Source organism: Parasteatoda tepidariorum, chromosome 4, assembly GCF_043381705.1.
Source record: "Parasteatoda tepidariorum isolate YZ-2023 chromosome 4, CAS_Ptep_4.0, whole genome shotgun sequence".
In the NCBI taxonomy this organism is placed as follows: Eukaryota; Metazoa; Arthropoda; class Arachnida; order Araneae; family Theridiidae; genus Parasteatoda; species Parasteatoda tepidariorum.
The window spans coordinates 55487608-55507680 of NC_092207.1; the positions used below are offsets into that span (position 1 = coordinate 55487608).

The following is a 20073-nucleotide window of genomic DNA, read 5'->3' on the forward strand; positions in this document are numbered from 1 at the left end:
TGTACTGCAAGACATGGAATATTGCTGTTTCATTCATAAAGTCTCAATTTAACATAAACATTTGCGCACATAACTGTCGAAAAAGTTTTTTCAGTTTAATCTGATTCTGCAGGTTTTAGTTTTTGCTGGTTTGCGGGTTTAGTTAGACTTTATACTATTACTGAGAGTGGTGACTTAATTTATGACTGCTTTAAAATGTGATTTATTAACAACATTAAATTTCTTTTGTTATGCTCAACATTTAGCGTGTTTTTCTGAATAACACCATAAATAACGAATTTATTGAGATTTAAATGCAAACAGCTTCAAAGGCACAGTAATAAGCATTCGGAAGCGAAAACAGGCCACTGTCTGTTCCGGCGTATACAAATAGTTACTAAGTTCTTCTCACGGGTTCAAAATTTTAAATTAATAGTTATTTCCATGTTCCTTTTCCAAAATTTCACATAAAATTCTATTTATAATGTTAAAAGAACTGCTAATAGTTTTATTTATTTCTCTGTGCCTTTCTCCCGCAATATTATGCGATGATATATTTGGATGTGGTGGCTTCGTTAAATCGAATTTTACTATAAACTATTCAAGAGTAGAAATAAAATTGTAAATAAGTTATTTACATTAATCTTTATACTTTTAAACATTTTATTTTTCAAACTTTGTATTTGAAAATTTTACTTTATTTTTAGAATTTGTGATGGTTTTCCTTGCTGAAATATTACGATAAAATATTAGCTATTATGATAATTTTATATGTTATGAAAAAATTTATTTAAATCGAACTAATATATTTCAGAATTTTAAAATTTTTGGCTCTCTTATTTCTCTAATTTTCTACCTAAATTGTAATAAAATCTAATTGGTAGTTATTACATAATTGATTTTTTGCATTGAAGTTCTAATATTATATTGTTTTAGTATGTTACATAGATTGCTATTGCGTTATTGTTATTATTTGGTTAATTGAATATGTTGTGGGTAGTAAATTTGAAATATAGAATATGTAAATTTAATAGTGCAAAGTTAAGGATGATGGTTGGTTGACATGATTAGTATGATTGATTGTTGTTTGATGAGGTTTGAGGTATCATTGGTTGACATGAATGGTTATACTTGGGTGAGACATACAGCCTTACTTGAACCTTACAATACTTTATTGGAATTTAGTAATTTTGTGTGAAAAACTCAATTAATAATTCTACATTAACAAATTATTAAAGTAACCTATGAGAAATATTAGTTTGATTTTTTCTTTGGATCACTATGAGGCCTGAAATACACAAACAGTCCTTATTTGATCTTAATCAGAATTAAATCAAATTTAAAAATTAATGAATAGTATTTAAAGAAAAAAAAAAGAGGAAATTTTTATATTGGACAGGGTTTGTACTTTGTACGTACCTGGAATGCTGGGAAATGTTAGTAAAAGAAAGATTCAACGAAAAAGTCTCGAAAAAAAATCTACCCCAAAACTTCAAAATGTCAGGGAAACCTTTATCTTAACAAATTATGCAAAATACTTAATATTTCATGTTTATATTTATGATTGTGCATGATAATATGACAAAAAATAATAAATTTAATTGCCAAGCAGATGATTACTTGATAGATTATTGATATTCTTATGATATGCTTTAGCATTTCTGCAGATGAGAGGCAGCAACTTGATATATACAATTTCATCTGTCTCCATATTCTAAAAACGATGATTTAAGAACAGTAGTACTAGTATGTAGATGTACCAATCCTCCCATATTTTATGGTTAACTCAAAGCTCATTCTAGGCAGAAAAAAGGGCAGGGTGCAAAAGTTTAAAAAAAGGGCATTATTAATCTAAAAAGGCAATAATTTATTTCTATGGGCTTTACACGTTCTATTAAAAAACATTGTCAATTAGTAAAAGAATTTTTTTTTTCTTTACTTTTACTAAAAGCAAAGCAATCATATTAATTCCTAATTTTTATTAATAAATTAACATATATATTGAGTTAATGGGTAGTAATTTATTTAGTAGCTTAGTAATTTATTTAAAATGCATGCATATATTAATANCATTAGTAAAAGAATTTTTTTTCTTCTCCAAGTAGCAAAGCAATCATATTAATTCCTAATTTTTATTAATAAATTAACATATATATTGAGTTAATGGGTAGTAATTTATTTAGTAGCTTAGTAATTTATTTAAAATGCATGCGTATATTAATAAAATAATAAATGTATGTTTTTAAGTTTCTGTAGTTATGATTTAATAATTAAAATGATTAATAATTATGATTTAATGGTAGTGGAAGTAACTGCAAACTTTCAATGACAAGTGCAACAAGGGGTGTGATGGCTATTTTTCCTTTCCCATATAAATGTATTCCTATGTATTGACAGCAATGACAAACTAAATAAAAAGAGTTGAAAGTAACAAAAGTTTAAGAAATCCATAGTAGAGTTTGGGGAAAAAACTAAGAAGGGTTGAGGAAAGAAAGGGCAAAACTATTATATCAGGGCACTCATTTACTTCAGGGGGGGGGGGCAACAGGGTGGATTCTTTTGTCTAAAAGGGCAGCACTGTTTATCCTGCCTAGAATGAGCTCCGGTTAACTTGTAATTTCTGGTTGCAACTCCCATGTTCCAGAATTGAACTGAAGCTCTCCTGAATTTCGGACAATTGGAGGGACATGTGTAAAATACGAATTTTTTTTTCCTCTCAAAAAGAAGATAGTGTTTTCCTTTGTCACTGCTTTTTTTGCTGATAAAGCCAGCCTATTACTAGCACATTATTGGAAAACCGACTGTGTTAGTGCACTGTTTTATTTATAGATTAGTGTCATAATGTCATTATTATTCAAGTTATCATAATGTCATTAGTATCATAATGCCATTATTGGTTATTACTCAGGGATTGTTCATTATTATTAAAGTTTTTCATCCGGGCTTAGGACTGTCAGTATGTCAGAAACAGAGCCTCATTACTTCATTATTTTTATCTTTTAATTGAGTAAAAATAAAAGTTAACTGAAATTTTAAACTGGCCATATTTTGTCTGAGGGATCATCCACTTATTCCGCAAAATATTCAGGACTTCATATCTATCTTTTTGGATTTGTGATTTTCTGAATTCTTAATACTCTTGATTTGCTTTATGAAAATAATTCAAGTAAGATTTCGTATATGATTTAAATTTGTCATTTCAAAAAAATTAATTATGTAATATGTGTATAATTTTATTTAAAATTGATTGATATTAAAATTTACTGATCATGAATTTATTAAAATGGTAAATTGAAGAGAAAGACCATATACTAATTAAATCTACTTTTGACAAAGATGTATAGTAATTCAAATATTTTTTATTAAAATTCTGTTTTTTAATATCTGATTAAAGAAATATTGTGCTCAGTTACTAATTATAATTAAATATTAAATTTTTAAATTGGATGGATATTTTTTATTCAAAATTTCTTTTTTATGTTTGCAATTATTTTAGTAGCTTTGTAATTTTTACTTATATATTTTGCATAATGATTGCATTGAATTAACAATTCAGTATTTAATTAAAATTTAACCGGGGCCATTAAATTATTTTAATAAAAAATTATTTTTTAAACCGTCAATTTGGATAAACTTTTATGTTTATGCACTTCATTCAATAAATAAATGAAATTGACAACAGGTCTTCTGAGATCAAGTTCTTGGAAATTTTTCATATCTGTTTCCTGTGAATTCTAAACAGTCTTGCTTTTACAGAGATCTATATATTTTAAAATGCTATGTAAGTTTGTTTAAAAACTTGAATTTTTTTTTAAAATTCTAAAATGATTATATCTTTTGTTGTCACTGTTCCAAATCTAAAGTCAAATAAATTATCTTGATCATTGATTTTCATATTAATGTTTTAAATGAATTATTATTTAATTTTTCTGAAAATTATATTATTTAAATTGCAAGTTTTAATCATTAAATTTAAATCATTGATATTTTTCTACGTGTTGAATTTACCTTTCTTTTTATATTTTAAATAAATTGTTTACAATCTTTAAAATTTAAAAGTAAATTAACTTACATAATGTTATGATGCTTATCAATTTTTTGGATTAAATATAATTTACATTTTTATTAAACATTAATTTCATTAAAATATTGCTTTTTTTCTTACCTTGAAATTTTTGTAAAAATTTACATGGAAAACCTTTAGCCAGGGGAAAATTTTCTTCTTTTTAAGCATGAACTCTGATTGGAATCTCTACTAATAAATAAACAAATAAATATTAATTGTTATCCTACATAGAAAACATTATTTCTAGAAAGAAGAAAAAAGTGAGAAAGATACTAATTAGTATTTTTAATGAAATGAAGAATTTTAACATTGCGAAAAGATAGAAAAGAAATAAAAAAATATAAAAACATTTGCACTGTTATTTTTTGAAAGTGGAATAATTTAATTTGGAATGGGCATTGGTTTGAAGCTTTTAAGGCTTAGTGTTTGAATGGTTTTAAAAATATTTGCAAGTTAGTCAATTTGGGTGATGGTTTTTACACTATAATGTGATGAGACATTATAATGTAACCATGATCGTATAGAAAATTTAAAAAAAAATTTTTTTGCACACGGAAGGACTTATTCCTCTTTTAAAAATAATGTTTGTTGTTGATACTTTTGCATAAAAATTGTTTTTGTTGATACTTACAATTGTTGATACTTTGCTATAAAAAGTTTAAAAAAAATTAATTGTATATGTCCTGCTAAGATGTATGTTGAGAATGACGAATCTTTCCCTCTCTTCGACTTTTCATTTTATTTGGCTTGGCAATTTTTTTAAAAATTCATCTGGTTGCAACCGTTTTATGAAACTTAAAAGTTCAACTATAAAGGAAAGATGAAGTTAAAGTTAAAAGAAATTCATTTTTTTATGGAAACTCTTTGTCAAGTTATATTTTTTTTGGGGAGTTTGCAGTGATTCATTAATTTGTTATTTTCAAGTTGAGGAAAATAAACCAATTATAGCACTTTCCTTTGGTCATTTCAGTGGATAATGAAACTGTTCTAGACTTCCCTAATCATAGGCAATATTGTGAATGATTTTTTTAAATATTATTAAAAGAAATTTGTTTTAAGGTTTTTATCCTTGTACTTTCCATTTTCTTCTTCTCACTCTCTTTGTTTTTCACCTTTTCTATTTTAACTTTTTTTTGTCTCCTGCTTGTTTTAATTTTTCTTCTGAGTCCTTTCGATTTGACATTTTCTTTCTAACTTGTATTGGCTTGTTTCAGTATATTATTCGATATTGGGGTGTCTCTTCCAAAACTTTCATTTTTGTATTTTTAGTATAGAAAAAAAATAATAAGTGTATGTGTTTTATAGAAGCTTATTTCATTCCCAATTTTACATTTAATTTTTTACTCATTGTTTTTTTACGTTATAGATATACGAAACACGGCAGTTTAAAATATCATACAGATTGTGCTCCTCACAATGGCTACTATTTAATACCTTTGTATGATAAAGGAGACTATGTTTTGAAAATTGAGCCACCTCTTGGATGGAGTTTTGAACCAAGTAGTGTTTCATTGCATGTTGATGGCAAATCTGACCCATGTAGCCTAAATCAAGATATAAACTTTAACTTCAAAGGGTTTACTGTCTCTGGACAAGTAAATATCAATTTTTTTCATCTTAGTTATCTTTTTGTTTATTTGCTATAATATTTACGTATTTGTAAAAAAATAATTTTAATGAAATGCATTTGATTATAATTTATGCATTTTGTTACTACTCATGAAAAAAAAATTACCTGATAGACTTAAAACTTAAATTACTAACCTAAATTTATACGAACTAATTAATTTCTTAGTAAAAAAAAATTTCTTCTGTTAAATTTAATCATTTTCTGAAAATGTTAAAATCTACTTGACTCTTGATAATGTGAATAATTGCTTTTAAAATTAATTTCTATACATAGAAATCAACATTATGCAATTGAAGGATTTGGAGCAGTATTTACATCAGGTTATTTCGAAAGCGAACATCAGGTTATTCCCAAAAAGAAAATATTTACATCAGGTTATTCTATATGATAGTCAGAGTATTAATTTTAACCTGTGGTTTTTATTGTTTTGGTCAGTGTTAATTTTGGCCTCTGAAATTCAATATTTGTTTTTCGCAATACTAATCAAATATGTGATACCTACCTCTAGCATATGCAAACAACATTTTGATTATTTTTTAAAAGCTCATTTCTGTCTTTGTGTTGTATTTTAAAAATAATTTCAAATAATAAAATTTGCTATTACCTCTAAACTTGGGCAGTATTGTAATTTATTTTAGACTACTTCAAATTTAAGAATAATCTATCTGTTAGAATTGAGGATGTAAGGTAAATTTATTGAATTACCTCCTATTTTATGCTTTCTACTGAAATTAGCTTATATTTTACAATTGTATTCTATTTTTGACACTCTGAATGCATAAGAATATTATATATTAATATGCCTTATAAACTTGTCGGCGTATTTCATTTTAATTGTAATCTCACTTTCATTATTAAGTCACTTATAATTAAAAAAACAAATTAATTAGATAAATCAAGATCTACTTTTTAACTGTTCAGACCATTTTTTGATTTAACTTAATTGCCCTTTTTTTACAGGTTCTCAGTAGAGATGGAAATACTGGTCCTGTAGGGATTAAATTGAAATTAAAAGATGTTAATTCAAAGGTGATAAAGGAAACAATAAGTACAAAAGGAGGACATTATTCATTTTCTGAATTATTTCCAGGCAAATACAAAATTGAAGGCAGTCATGAGACCTGGCTTTTTGACCAATCACTTGAAGAAATTCAAGTTACTGATGATAACTATAAAACAAGAAATAAAATTGTCATAGCTGGTTATGATGTCAGTGGTTCTGTATTCAGTGATGGGCAACCCATACAAGGAGTTCATTTCTTATTATTTTCTCAGAAACCTCTTAAATCACCCTCAGGCTGCAATACAGATATGGTAAAAGGCTTCAGCCACACTTTAGACATGTCATACATATGTCACACCACTTCTTCCAATAATGGAAAATTTGTGTTTCCTTCTTTACCTCCTGGTAGCTACAAGTTAGTTCCTTTTTACAAAGGAGAGCACATTGAGTTTGATGTGTCACCACCTAAACTAGATTTTGTGATCAATGAAGGCAGCTTCCATATTCCTGAAAGTTTTCAAGTAAGTTCAAATGTTAATTTTAAACTTAGTATGTTATTGATGTTTCTTGCACCAGATTTATTATTTTCCTTATAAATTACAAAGTTCTGTTTTCTTATGCTCTTTATTTCTTAATCAAAATTTTATACCTAGTAGCAGAAAATTTCCAATATGGCAGAGGACACTGCAAATTATTCTTTTTATTTTTAAAAGTAAACAAACATATGGGTAAAAATTGTTGAGGCTCTTTTTAAGCATTTCCAAACTTGTTTCCAATGAAAATTTTAAATCTGAATGCCACAAAGTGGATTTTTTTTCTTCTGTTACTTGATTGTAGGCTTAACTGTATAGAAATTTATTCCATTTTTTAGTATCATTGCATAAAATTCAAATTAAATTTAAACATCTTTAAATTTTTATGCATAAATTTTAAGAACATGATATTTGCATATTTTGCTACATGTATATCAAATTAAGTTGATTTTTTTACGATAATAATCTCTGACTGTGTGCATTGAAGTTGCAGGCAAATTTGTATTTGTGAAGATAATGCTGCAGATTCACTCCATAAATTTATTGTACAACTATTGTGCCACAGTATATTTAGATGATTCTAAATTATGTTTAATTTTTGCATGTATGAAGGCATCTAATCTGCAACTAAAGATGCTAAAACTTAAATTTATAGCTGATATGAGAACTAATTGGTACTTTACCTTTTCATTTTAGGTTCAAGGTTTCAGTGTTAGTGGTTGGATTGGTACAAAGCCAAAAGGGAAAAGCTTGCAGAATGTTTCTGTGTACATAAATGATGAAATTCATGGAGTATCTGATGCAAATGGAATTTACCACTTAGAAAACATGAGGGCTGGGACATATCATTTGGAAATGAAAAAAGAGTTGCTAGTTTTTGAATCTAAAGAAATGAAAATAAATCCTAATACACCTAGGTTACCAGATATTTATGTAAGTAAATTCTATGTATGTGGCCAACTAATTATTGAAGAATATCCTGCTGGATTAGAACGTAGTGAAAGAAGTTTAATTCTGAAATCACTGAAAGATAATGAAGAACTGATAGTACAAATTAATGTAGACTTCACATTCTGTTTGCATGCAGCACCAGGAAAATATACTCTGGAACCCAAAATATCGGAAACTGAAGCAAGTTTTGGTTTAAAGTTTATGCCTGTGAAACAAACTATTGAAGTTATTGATGAACCATTGTTGAACATAAAGTTCAAGCAGTTTCGAGCCGAGGTGAAAGGAAAAGTGAACTGTATAGAAAAATGTTCCGATATAGTGCTTGATTTGGCTCCCTTGTCTCATGATAGACCTCATCTGAAAGCAATTACTGATGATTTGGGTTATTTTGAGTTCGAAAAGTGTTTGCCAGGTAATTATATTCTTTCATTAGTAAAAGATGAATGGTGCTTTCAGTCAAAAACATTAAAATTCACCATTGTTGATAAAGATATCCTAAACCTTGAACTCTACCAGACTGGTTTTCAGTCAACTATTATACTAACGCATGCATCAGCATTTAAAGTGAAGTACCCTTCTGGTGAGTTTCATGATATAGAACTTCATAAATCTAAAAATGCAATTTGCTTACCAGAAAAAGGAATATATGATTTCATTCCAGTAGGATGTCATTTATACAAAAAAGATTCTTTTAAGTTTGATACAAGCAATCCTTTAGAGATAAACCTATCTCCAATTAAACATTTAGTCACAGGAAATATACTGACTGAAGCAAATGTAACAGATATCAAAGTTCATGTAAAGAAACAAATGAATGCTGCAGAGGATATCATTTCACTGCAGGAACCATTGGACTTAAAAGGGGATTATTATAGATACACATTCTCTGTTTTTGCTCCTCCAAATTCTGATCTTGAATTGAAAGCCTTGTCAAAACAGCTCTTGTTTCGTCCACCAAGCTTAGTTGTTAAAGTTGGAGATGATTGTTTGGAAAATGCTGTTGAAATAATAGGAAAAAGGGGCCTATTTTTGAATGGAAGTGTAACTCCAGCTATTGAAGGAGTGAATATAAAAGTAATTTCAAAATCAACAGATAATATTTATGCTGAAACCACAACAGACAAGGCTGGCGTGTTTATTGTTGGACCATTAGAAGATGACAGTGATTACGTAGTGCAAGCTGAAATCGAAGGTTATGTATTTACCCCGCTTGACACAATGGGACATTTTGAGGCTTTCAAGCTTGCTGAAATTGTAGTTCACGTGAAAAATGAGGATGGCTCACCTTTAGCCGGTGTTTTGCTTTCTCTAACGGGAGGATCAGATTATCGTAAAAACAGTGTAACACAGAAAAATGGAAAATTGTCTTTTACTGGATTGGGACCTGGTCAATATTTTCTGAGATCAATGCTGAAGGAATTTAGTTTTAACCCTCCTTCCAAAATGATAGACATCAAAGAGGGAGCACAAATGAACATTGAAATCACGTAAGAATATCTGCATATTGATTTAAATTCTTTTTATCTTTTGAGGAAAAATTATGAAGAAATGACAAATTTCTTCCTCAGTGGAAAAAAAAAACTCTTTTCAGCAGGAAAAAATATCAATTAGTAAATAAAGTTTTTGAAAAGATTATAATTGCGATCTAGTTTAAAAATAGTATTATTTCCAAGTCATGTATGTTAATGTATCATTTTTAAATAAGCGAAAAACGTGTTATATATAGGAGTAAAGTGCAACTTTGTTTAATTTAAAATTAAATAATTTATCATTAAATAATTTTAATAACCAGATGCTGTTAAGTATGAATCAGGGGGAGATTGTATTCCAGGTGTACCCTGGAATTCTGGGGTTTTCGTCTCATCCTAGTAAAGAAACTGGGAGCAGAGCATGTTAATTTTTGTGGAATTCTGTGTCCGCGAATCTTAATCTGACAAAATTTTCACCTGTCCTGCGATCTTTCACTGCATCGCAATGATGAAACATTTTCACACAAGTGATTCTTTCGCCAATTTGATTATTTTGGTTTGTCGAATTTTCGCCTTTTCAACTATGCCAGAATCCGTTAATACCGTGATTATTTTTCACCCATTTTTAATATCAACCATTGTGATTTGTATTCACGTGATTTGAAAGCCCAATATAAAATTTTTCATTTATGCGTTTTTAAAATCAATATCGAGGTCCGTATTCACGCATTTAGAAATCCAATATCTCGATTATACTTGTGAGTTTAAAATCCACTATTGTTATTCGTATTCACATGTTTTTAAAATTCAATCTTGCGATTCTTATTCCCGCGTTTGTAATATCAAACATCGATTTTCGTATTTATATGTGATTTAAAAGTTACATATAATGCAATTCGTATTTATGGGATCTAAAAATCATATATTTCGATTCATATGTATGCGATTTATAAATCCTACATCATGATTTGTATTTTTGCATTCTTGAAATCCAAGATCGCGATTCATATTCGCACGATTTTTTCTATAAAGGTGTAAAATTCTTAAGTAGTTTAGTTTTAAATCTTTGTCAAAAAATTATATAAAACATGCATAGTGTTCAGAGATGATTGTGCTTCGGAATAAATCCTGATTTCCAGATTTTTTTCTAACCACGATCTGGAAATATAAGGTACAGAAATTTCAAGAAATCATTGATCACATTTATGTATAAAAATTCTTGCATATTTCATTTAAAAATATTCGAACTGGAATTTATACTTGTCATCGCTTTCATTTGTAAATATTTCTTCTGGAATATTTACAAATATGAGATACAATAGAGATAAAAGTAAACTTATACATAATTATTTATTTAAATTATGCTGCATATAATTTATTTAGAATTTCGTGTTTTAAAAATATCAATGATTTAAATTTATTAAGAAATAAATTTTTTGAAAAGCGTCATTAATGATTTTGCTCAAGAAATTTTCAGGATTTTTGAGTTAGGCTCACTATCACCCCTGAGTATTTAAATTGATATCTTGATATAATAAAGTTTTTCACTTTGTGTCATAATCACCCCTGATGAATACAGAAAACAACTCTTAGATAATATGCTAAATAATAAGGTAAGAGTTTGATCTTTTACAGGGGTAAACGAGTTGCTTATAGTTTATATGGAGTTGTTACATCACTTACGGGTGAAGCCGAAATAGGAGTTGCAGTGGAAGCTGTAGGTGTTAAAGAAGGAGCTTGTAGTCAATACCAAGAAGAGGCTCTCAGTGAATCTGGAGGAGCATTTCGCATTCGAGGTCTCCAACCTGGATGTGAGTATATGTTGCATTTAAAGCCAGGAACTGAAGTTAATCAGCATATTGAAAGATCAACACCTAAAGAGCTTTTAGTAAAGGTACAGTTTCCTTTTAATAAATGTTCTCGCAAAAATTTTTTTTTTTTGTGTAGTGACATTTTTGTTTTGCATAAAGTAATGTTTTATTCCTAGTATCCCAATTATTTTTGGATCAGTAGTAATGATTTTTGACTTAACAATTTGTTTTTAATACTTAACTTTTTTAGCAATTGAAGCGGGGAATTTTGAAATTCATCACTCTTACAGTGAACATATGTGTACATTTAGTAACGTATGAAGAATGTATGTTTGTGACTTAAGATTTTTTTCTGTTGTATATTATCTAAATAATTTTATAAAACTGTAACTGATTTTGAGATGTGATGAATGGAATATTCAAAATAAATAAATAAATAAAAATAAATGAACAAATAAATAAAAATAGAAAAGATAAATCAGTTTTAGGTAATGAAAGCTTTTGATATTATTTTTGACATACAAATATTTTAATGGCTATGTTTCATGTAAATATATAGTAGATGTGCATAGTAAAATTTTTTCAAAATAAGAATTTATTATAAAAATTAAAAGTTTTCCAATTTTAGGACTAATATTTATAAAAAAATAATTATAAACTTTAGCATAAAAAAGCTATCTAATACACATCTAAATAGAAGAGCCAATCATTGTTAAGCAGTAACTGGATTTTCAGTTTCAAGTGGTATCTTTGGAATAAAGAGATCTATTGAAATTCTTGATAATTGTCGAAAACAATGATCAAAATACTACAAATACACTGCTCAAAACAATGAAAGGATATTGAGGTTTGGGGTTGATCTTGCACCTGGAGAATTGTTTTGAATGATTGATACATTATCGACAGACAGTAGGCTATACAATATAAAAATGACATTTGTTTGGCAGGAAAAAAATGCATTTTATTGAGCATTTCGGTACAAAAGGAAAGAAACAAAATTTGGGGTTATGAGAAAAACAAATGAAAAAAGATGTTTCCTTAAAAGAAAATCCTTTTTAGTAAGGGGTATGGTTTCCTCGGGCGGCTAGCAATGAACACCTTTTAGGCATCGAGTCAATGAGGTTATTAATGAGGGACTGGGGTATTCTGTCTCACTCCTCCCGAAGAGTTCTTTCCAGTTCTTGGAGAGTTTGTGGGGGTGTCTAGAATGTCTCATTGCGTTCATGTCCGGATAACACGTTGACCAATCCATTTGTATCATTCCTTCCTCCAAAAGGAAATCATTCACTAAGTTAGCACAATGTGGCCGCAGTTGTCGTCCATTAACATGAAGTCATCTGCAATTGCTACAGCGTAAGGGATTATAATAGGTTTCAGGATCTCATCCCTATATCGGCGATCGGTTAGAGCTCCGTTTCAAATAATATGGATATCGGTGCACCCATCAATGGTCATGCCAGCATAGACCATCACTCCCCTACCCTCAAATCTTACACTTTCGTGCATAAACGCAGGTTTGTTTCTAGTGCCACGTTCCCTCCAAATGAAAATACGCCTATTGTCAGGATGAGCAGAAAAATGAGACTCGTCAGAAAAAGAATACTGCGCCATTTATTTCTCCTCCAGTTCACATGCTCTGTTATACTTCCTGCAGGTGCAATGATGTTTTGCTGTTAACATGATACACACCATTGGTCGGCGAGCATACAGACCTACAGCGAAAAGTGGTTTTGGACAGTTTGTGTCAAAACTGTGGTGCCAGTAGCTGAGCGAAGGTGTTGTTGAAGAAGAGTGGCATTCACATTTTGGTGTCTCAGAGCCATTAGCGTTAAATAACGGTCTTCATTGGGCGTTGTTGCACATCTTCGGCCTGCATTTCCAGTCTCCCCAAAACGGTTTCAGATCCTGGAAATCACACTTTGTGAAACTCCAATGGCTTCTGCTACTTTGACTTGTGTTATGCCCCCCCTCTAACTAGCCAACAACTCTCCTTGTTTCTGATTTGGTTAAATGACTTGCATTGAGACAGCACACTCATCGAACATTTCGATTACTGAATGTCGATCATTCTTTTCCGCTTTGTCTTACATTAAGTTGAAAGCCAAATCAAATTCGCTGCAGCTAAAGCATTGTCTTCAAGATCAAACTCAAAATTTGCATACTGCAAGTTTGAAAATACGAAAAATTTGCATTTATGACTATCTTCTTCCATTTTTTTGCAAAATATATAAAAAAAAAAACATTTGCTTATACATACCTTTATTTTATACAAGGCTTACAATATCCTGTTGTTTTGAGCATTGTATTTTTGATGTAATTGGCACAAGTTGTGAGCACCACTTTCATTCATGGATAGTTCTGTTTTAAATTATTGATATTTTTTCCCATTATAATTTTTAATTATATTATAGTTTTACACCGAGTCACATAAGTTAAATTGTAAAAATTAAATTTTAATCACCTTAAACTAAACTGCAACAGGTAAATTAGTACCAGTACAAAAAAAATAAAATATTTCTTTAATATTTATTTCACCAGTTATAAATAAATTAATTAAAAAAGTTCAAAGAGGCATGTAAGAATGCTTCTCCAACTTTTAAAAACATATAATATACTTACATAGTATATGAAGACAATTTTTTATTATTATTCTTGGTAGTATACTTGTTGAAAACTAGCAAAATTTTTCTTTAAATTATCTAGTTCAAAATCTTGTAACCGTATTAGATTTTGAGTTATAGAACTATAAATATGCAAATATTTATAATTGTTTGAACTTAATTACTCAATTAGGTTTCTGATGGGGACATAACTGGAGTGAGGTTGATAGTCTTTCGTTACTATGGCCAGTTGGATGTAAGTGGAAATGTTATCACAAATCAAGAATATTTAAGTACTTTAAAAGTAAGTATTTTATATTTTGTGGTACACAATTTCAAAACTTGCAAGTAAATTGATATTTTTTTCTCTTGTCAATATATAAATCAATACATAAGCTCTTTATATTATCTCCTTTGTTTACATTTTCTTTCTTAATTCATTATTCAGAACGAAACTTTATCATAAATATTTTTTTCTTAAGGAAATAAGAAATCCCGTTGGGAAACAAGCAGATACAATCTGCTATATATAGTTAAATACTCCCTTGTATCATGCAAACAAGAAGACTAGTAAGATTTTCTTTTAAAAAATCTCTAACATAAATAGGGAAGCGCAGTGATTTGATTATGATCTTTCTCAAAATCAATATGACAAAATATTTTCCTACCTATACTTGTATTTATGCTTAGCATATATGTACATATATATTTATATGCCGGTAGATAAATGTGTGTGTTTGTATATATATATTTTCTGTTTCCCATGAGTTAATTAGAATTCCAACAAAACATACCATGTGATTGATTTTATGATATAGTAATTATGCAGTTTTTATTTGAATCATGTTTATTATTATTACATCAGTTAAGCTTCAAATTTTAAGTGAGTTATTAACTAATATAGGGAGATACGTTTTTGCTTCCTGAGCAAATGAAGTTGAATAAATCTGTCAGATACTGAATTATTCTGAGATATTTTCAGTAATAGGCTTTGCTTTGAATAAGTATATTAATTTAAATAAGCATCATAATCCAAACTTATTAAAAAATTTTTAATGGCATTAAAAATTAGTAACAATAATTGTATTGTGAATAAAAAATCTCAAACCAGTACTACTTTTTGCATATAATACATTGAACTATTTACTCTTAGACCATTTTCTAACTGTCAAGCATTGCATGTTCTTTTGTTAAAATTGTAAAAAATAGTCTAACTTAACAGGTTAAAAATTCTCATAAATGCTTAGTTTTATAATATATATCAGTTATGTTTTTTTTCTGATTATTAATTTGTCAGATTCACTTAGCCAATACACTTTAAAATATAATAAATCTAAACTGTGGTGGCAAACCTAGCACTTTTAAGAGACTTGTTTTCGAGTTTTTGCCTTTTAGGTTATGAAAACACTTGTTTTAGATTATATATATGAATGATTTTAAACGTAATTTAGTAATGTTGGGTCTTCACTTTCAGACTTTTAAATATTTTTATACAGGTGTCTAAAATAAAATACTAGATTTTTAATTAAAGATGGGCCAATCTTACATTTATTATGGATTTAGTTTTATTTTATTAACGTATCATTGTCATAAACAGATTGTGTATCAGTAGCTTAGTTTCAATAATATATAAATCAGCATTATAAAATGCCAATATTTTTGTAACTTGTACATTTATGTATAGTTTTTTCAAAATTTTGTTTCTTGGTTTAGCAAAATTAATTTGGCAACAAGTAAATGTCTTACATATTATAAGTAAAAATCAGAAAATAACAAGGTTATGTTTATTGAGAATTAAAAACTTTTATAGCGAGTTTCAGTTCAATCAGGGCGCTTAGCTAGTTTTTCAATAAAAAAATAAACACCTTTTGAGTACTTTTCAAGCACTTAAAAAATATTTTTAATCACCTTCCAAAAAAAATCATAATTAGGATCTGTGCAACAATAAAAATTATTTTTTCTATCATTTAAAGTATTTAATTGTATATACATAAAATCAATAACATTTTCAAAAACTTGACATAATCATGATGATATAACTAGTTTCTGATAAATATTGCAGTGAAAATAATGCTTTATTTTTTTGTAATTTAGAGCAACAAGCGATACGGAAAATAAAAAAAAATATTTTTAAAAAATAGAAAATTAAGCACGTTTTACAAACACCGAATAAAAAAAGCACCTTTAAGGGCTTTTAAAAAACGTAAATCAAAAATAAGTACCTTTAAGAACTTAACACTGCCGCTAAGAAAAGTCTTCAAGAGAGTTAAGTAGGAAACTATTTAGTTTGCTTTCAAAAATACATGTTTAAAACAAGTATCTTTTTGATCACTAAATGATTATAAATAGATCTCTATTTTTTTGAATTGTAAATATACTTTTCTCTTTTCAAGGTTCGCTTATATAGAGAAGATATTCCTGATCAAGTAGTGCATTCGTTGACATTAGGACAAAGTAACTTCTTTTATTTGCCTGCAATGCCAATAGATAACAAAGTGTATACCTTACAGTTGGAATCATCATTACCAAGCAATTCTTATTTCTTAGAGCAACCATCTGTTACATTTTGTGCCAATACAACATTTTATCATTTTACTATGACATTCCAACCAAGAGTTAAATCAGTTGAACAAGAAGTAACTCAAGGCTCATTTTTAGCGCTACCTTTTACAATTATATGTCTCATATTAGCATACAACTATACGAAGCTCATACCACTTTTCACAAACCTTTTTCTTTTACTTTCATCTTTTTCCAATCCAGGGAAAGCTCAATCTTCTACAGAAACTTCATCAGATAGTTTAAATTTAAGAAAGAAGACTAGACCAAAGAGGATTCAATAGATTAGAAAAAAGACATTAAAATTTTGTTAAATTTATATCATATGCACCATGAATCAGTAAATTGCATTGTGATTTGCAATGCATTGCAATTTTTTAAAAAAAATGTCTTTATGTCTTGAATAAAATAAACAAGTAAATTTTAAAATGTTGAAAAATGATTTATTATCTATTCTAAGCATTTAACATGAAAAAAGGAACCCATACTTTATTTATATTAAAACATATATCACATAGTCAATAACATAACAGATGACATAAATAAAGATTACAATTTGTTGATGAAGTTAATAGTTAGATAAGGATGACTACAAGTGAACACAATTTGCAATGCTTTGGATGGACAAATATTGAACATACAGTACAGTCTTTTCCACACCATGCTTCTATGTCTTAAAATCAAAATTTTTTTGTCATACAAAATAACACGACAAATATTTTTTTTAGCATACAAGACCAAACATATTGGGAAAGTTTCTATAATTATTTTTGCTTTAATTTGTGAATAAAAAAAAAAGTTAAAAGTCAAAAAGTAAACAGCAGTTATGAGTTTTTTTTTATATGTCTTTCATCGAGGTACATGAAAATTTTCCTTTTAAGGTTAGAAGTAATGGAGACTTAAATTTTTGATTGTTTTTTACAATAACTATTTTCAGTTTATCTGAATTTAAACTTAATGCATTCGAACAGTTTCCCTTCCTTTTAAGTTCCTGGTTTTTTGAAAAAATGGTTATCAGTTGAATAAAATAATTTTTTTAGAACTAAGGCTATCAATAAATAAACACAAAGCTATGAGTTAAGATCAGTTAACCATTCTAATGTATTTTTGCATTTAGGTATAATCTCTTAACTAGAGAATAAGTTTCACTAGTAAACAATAAACTTAATGAACTGTAAGAAACACACTGGATGTTTTAAAATATATCCTTGAGACAGGATAACGTAAAATTTAAGGAAAGAGGGCAAAATAGCTTTACTTTATTAATGACGTTAAGATGATTGATTTTGTATCATTCTAAGAATGCCAGACATTTTGGCTATAAAAAGCTGTGCTACATTAGAAAAATGTATCCCATGCTTGTATATCATGCAATTAGGAGATATTAAATTATATATTTTGGATATTATTACTATGAAATGTAATAAATTATGTGGATATTCTGTTAAAACATACTGATGTTGATCATTGCACTTATATATATAGCGATACACCAATAGCATGCTTTTAATAACCGTTTCAACTAAAAAGTTATCTTCTTTTAGTACAAACTTTTTAAGTATTTTTTCACATAGGATTTATTAGTTTTTTTAAAATCATTTATCTTGTACTAAATAAATAAAGCATTTTTTAAAGTTATTTTTATGCACTGAGAAAACGCATGAATACAGAGTACAGATATTTCTTTTTCAGACACAAAGTAAACAAACAATTTTATAATAGCTGGAAAAAAAAATGATAGCATCATTGACAATATTTTTTAATCTAAATATGAAAATTAAATTACACAAAATAATATACTTACTAATAGAATAGGTGCTACTATATTAAGGTATTTAATGGAAATGATTCACACACATTTAAGTTATTTACATGAGCTTTAATTTTTATAGGAATTATTTCATAAACAAACAAAATTACATTTAAATGAATACTTAAATGTAATTTAAATTAATATTTAAGAAAATTATGAGACATCTGATAATTCAATTATTAACTAGCCTTATTTTTTTTTAAAATCTGTACCCTATTAAATTCATACAAAATATAATACTGCTTGATTCATAAAGACAAGAAAGTTGACAGAATATTTTAAACATTAGTCCCATTTTGTTGCAACACCAAGCACACATTTACAATCTAATGAACCTTGGACTTGCAAGTGAGTACTGACTTCTAAAAATTTTTTTCATCAAATTACATTTTCCTTCTGAGCTTATAGCTACATTTCAGGTTGATGCACTGAAATGCTACCTGAAAAGTAAGAATAATAATACATTTTAATTCAAACGAGTTATTTAAATAAAACTAAACTTTTTTTCTTTCATATCAAAACTCAGACCCAGATGCATACACTGTCAAATTAAACAACTGGCAAAGTTTATAACTATAAAACTTAGTGGCCTATTGTAATGCTATTACTGTGTAACACATTATAATAAATAAAAAAAGCTTTTTTCAATTTTAGGAAGGTTTTAAATAAATAAGTTTTATTGAAAAGGGTAAACTTATACATTTTTGGCAAAATATTAAAGTCCTATTAATAAACCATTATGAAAAGATTGCGTAACCTTTAAGGCTTAACTTTTTTTACTTGTCTAGCTTGAGTTTCACTTTTTAAACAGCAATACAATCAGAAAGTTCTAATTTAGCAGTTTAGGAATTTACTTTTGTAGGTAAAAAGATTATTAATGAATGCTGTTTGAAAAATTGAAATCCATTAAGATAAATTTTTTATCTTTTATTCCCTTAAAATAATGTGTTTACGGTCTGACGGTTTTCTATTACAATTATAGTTACCTAAGTTACAATGATATTTGAAAATAAATCTTATCATGGGAGCAACTATATCGCTTATGGGCTGCAATAGCAGCACAACTGAAAAAATCATGTTTTGAGACAAGTGGGTTTAAAGTTTTCATTGCTATGGAAAATGCATAAGAAATGCTTTAGTTTGCTTAAACGAAGATTACCTTCAAGTTGAATTATGAGTTGTGCTAGTATTGCTGCTGAAAAGAATGTGCATTTTCATATTTACATCTGTTCTTAGTTCAAAACGCATGTTTTTTTAAGTGTTGCCACTGAGTGATATATTAAACATAAGAAATAAATACTCACAAAATTTTTCTATAACCTTTCTTCATAATTTTTATAAATCGAAAATGGGGAAAAATTTTTAGAAAAAATTTGGAAAGCTAATGATGAAATAAAGTTTAATTAGAAAATTTGAAAGAGAGTCTCATAATTCTGATGTAATTTAGAGAGAAAATCAAGGCTAATATATTTTTAATGGAAGACTTGATGTGGTGACATTTTCTCCGATTTAGCAACAAAATGACAGTTCCGGAAAATTTGAGGTGATTTACGAAGTTAAGCGGGAATCGTCTAAAAAGTTCCGGGGTTAAAAAATTATTGCTATTTTATGTCAACACATTTACTTAGGTTTTTTAATTCCCACTTTTATTTATGATCT

The 20073-nt window shown here is 28.1% G+C and overlaps 2 protein-coding genes across 3 annotated transcripts in view; one reads left to right on the top strand and one right to left on the bottom strand.

Annotated features, from left to right (window-relative positions):
• The first annotated feature begins 113 nt into the window (after nt 1-113).
• On the top strand, nt 114-17030 carry LOC107449009 (BOS complex subunit NOMO3). The gene is made up of 7 exons (XM_016064401.3): nt 114-600; nt 5412-5640; nt 6636-7199; nt 7908-9649; nt 11267-11525; nt 14236-14346; nt 16436-17030. Exons 1-7 carry the CDS (start codon nt 464-466, stop codon nt 16883-16885), a joined length of 3492 nt encoding a protein of 1163 aa, XP_015919887.2. The 5' UTR covers nt 114-463; the 3' UTR covers nt 16886-17030.
• Nucleotides 17023-20073, bottom strand: part of LOC107449010 (ubiquitin carboxyl-terminal hydrolase 11) — a 37826-nt gene continuing 34775 nt past the window's right edge. For both annotated transcript variants that reach the window (XM_043050840.2, XM_043050800.2), the window contains exon 17: nt 17023-18854. In XM_043050840.2, coding sequence (XP_042906774.1) covers nt 18851-18854 — 4 coding nt within the window. In that variant the 3' untranslated portion in view covers nt 17023-18850. The remainder of the gene's footprint in view (nt 18855-20073) is intronic.